At 48.7% G+C, this 862-nt stretch overlaps 1 protein-coding gene across 1 annotated transcript in view; it reads right to left on the reverse strand.

Moving 5' to 3' along the window:
• Positions 1-6: 6 nt before the first annotated feature.
• The window catches only part of XPO7 (exportin 7), a 46,288-nt gene continuing 45,432 nt past the window's right edge, over positions 7-862 (reverse strand). The window contains exon 28 of the mRNA XM_018566213.1: positions 7-305. Coding sequence (XP_018421715.1) covers positions 212-305 — 94 coding nt within the window. The 3' untranslated portion in view covers positions 7-211. The remainder of the gene's footprint in view (positions 306-862) is intronic.

The raw sequence follows: 862 nt of genomic DNA on the forward strand, positions 1-862 counted from the left end.
AGTCCAGGTGAACAGGTGCATCTCTCACATTCGCTCATAAGCACCCCACCCGCCTCCACTTTGTGGAAAGGGGGGAGGAGGCAGAGATCCACTCGCCGTATTTCATTCCCCTGTCCGTAGAAATAATTCAAAACATTACCAAAAAAATGTGCAGGACTTTGTACAAGGGGAGGAAGGTGGTGGGGAGATGATGGAGGAGGTGGGGGAGAGGTCAGCTCATCATCTCGTTACTGTTGGGACCGCAGCTTGAGTTTTTCATGGAGTCGTTGACTTCTCGTCGGAAGGCCGATAGGTTTTGCGTAAACCTGAGGAGGAGACAAACCGCAAGTGAGAAGCAAAAATTGACTGATCGCGACGCTTTGTGCAAGAAACGGGAGAGAAGCAAATGTGTCCCCACCAGCACATAACAGAATTCTTATTGACGCTTTACAGGAGCAGAAGAAAAATGGCCGATGGACAGAGCTCTTGTCACATAGGAAGGAGCCGCACACCCAATGGTGAACAATGGACAGCAAAGATACGGGCTGCCAATGGACCGGGACGGTTCTGAACTATCAGGGGTGACGTAGGAGGGCGTCAGAGCCGAAGTTTGAGGAGTGTAACGTGGACTTGCACTTTTAGGCAAAACCACAAACTATTTTTTTCCTTTAACCGCCAAGTCAACCTTTTGTACCATGTTCCATGCTACACCCACATTGAGGGCGTTCCATAAAACCTGGTCACATACCCATCTCACAATGCCCCCCCTTACCTGAATCGTGAGGTGCATCTTCCTGGGGAATCCTGCATTTTTTTTTTTTTATAGCACAGCTTTGTCTGCACAAGTGAATCATGAAGGTCCAGGAATGATGAATGGAAGTCA

The sequence above is a fragment of the Nanorana parkeri genome, unplaced genomic scaffold, assembly GCF_000935625.1.
Source record: "Nanorana parkeri isolate BGI_ZX_2015 unplaced genomic scaffold, ASM93562v1 scaffold924, whole genome shotgun sequence".
In the NCBI taxonomy this organism is placed as follows: domain Eukaryota; kingdom Metazoa; phylum Chordata; class Amphibia; order Anura; family Dicroglossidae; genus Nanorana; species Nanorana parkeri.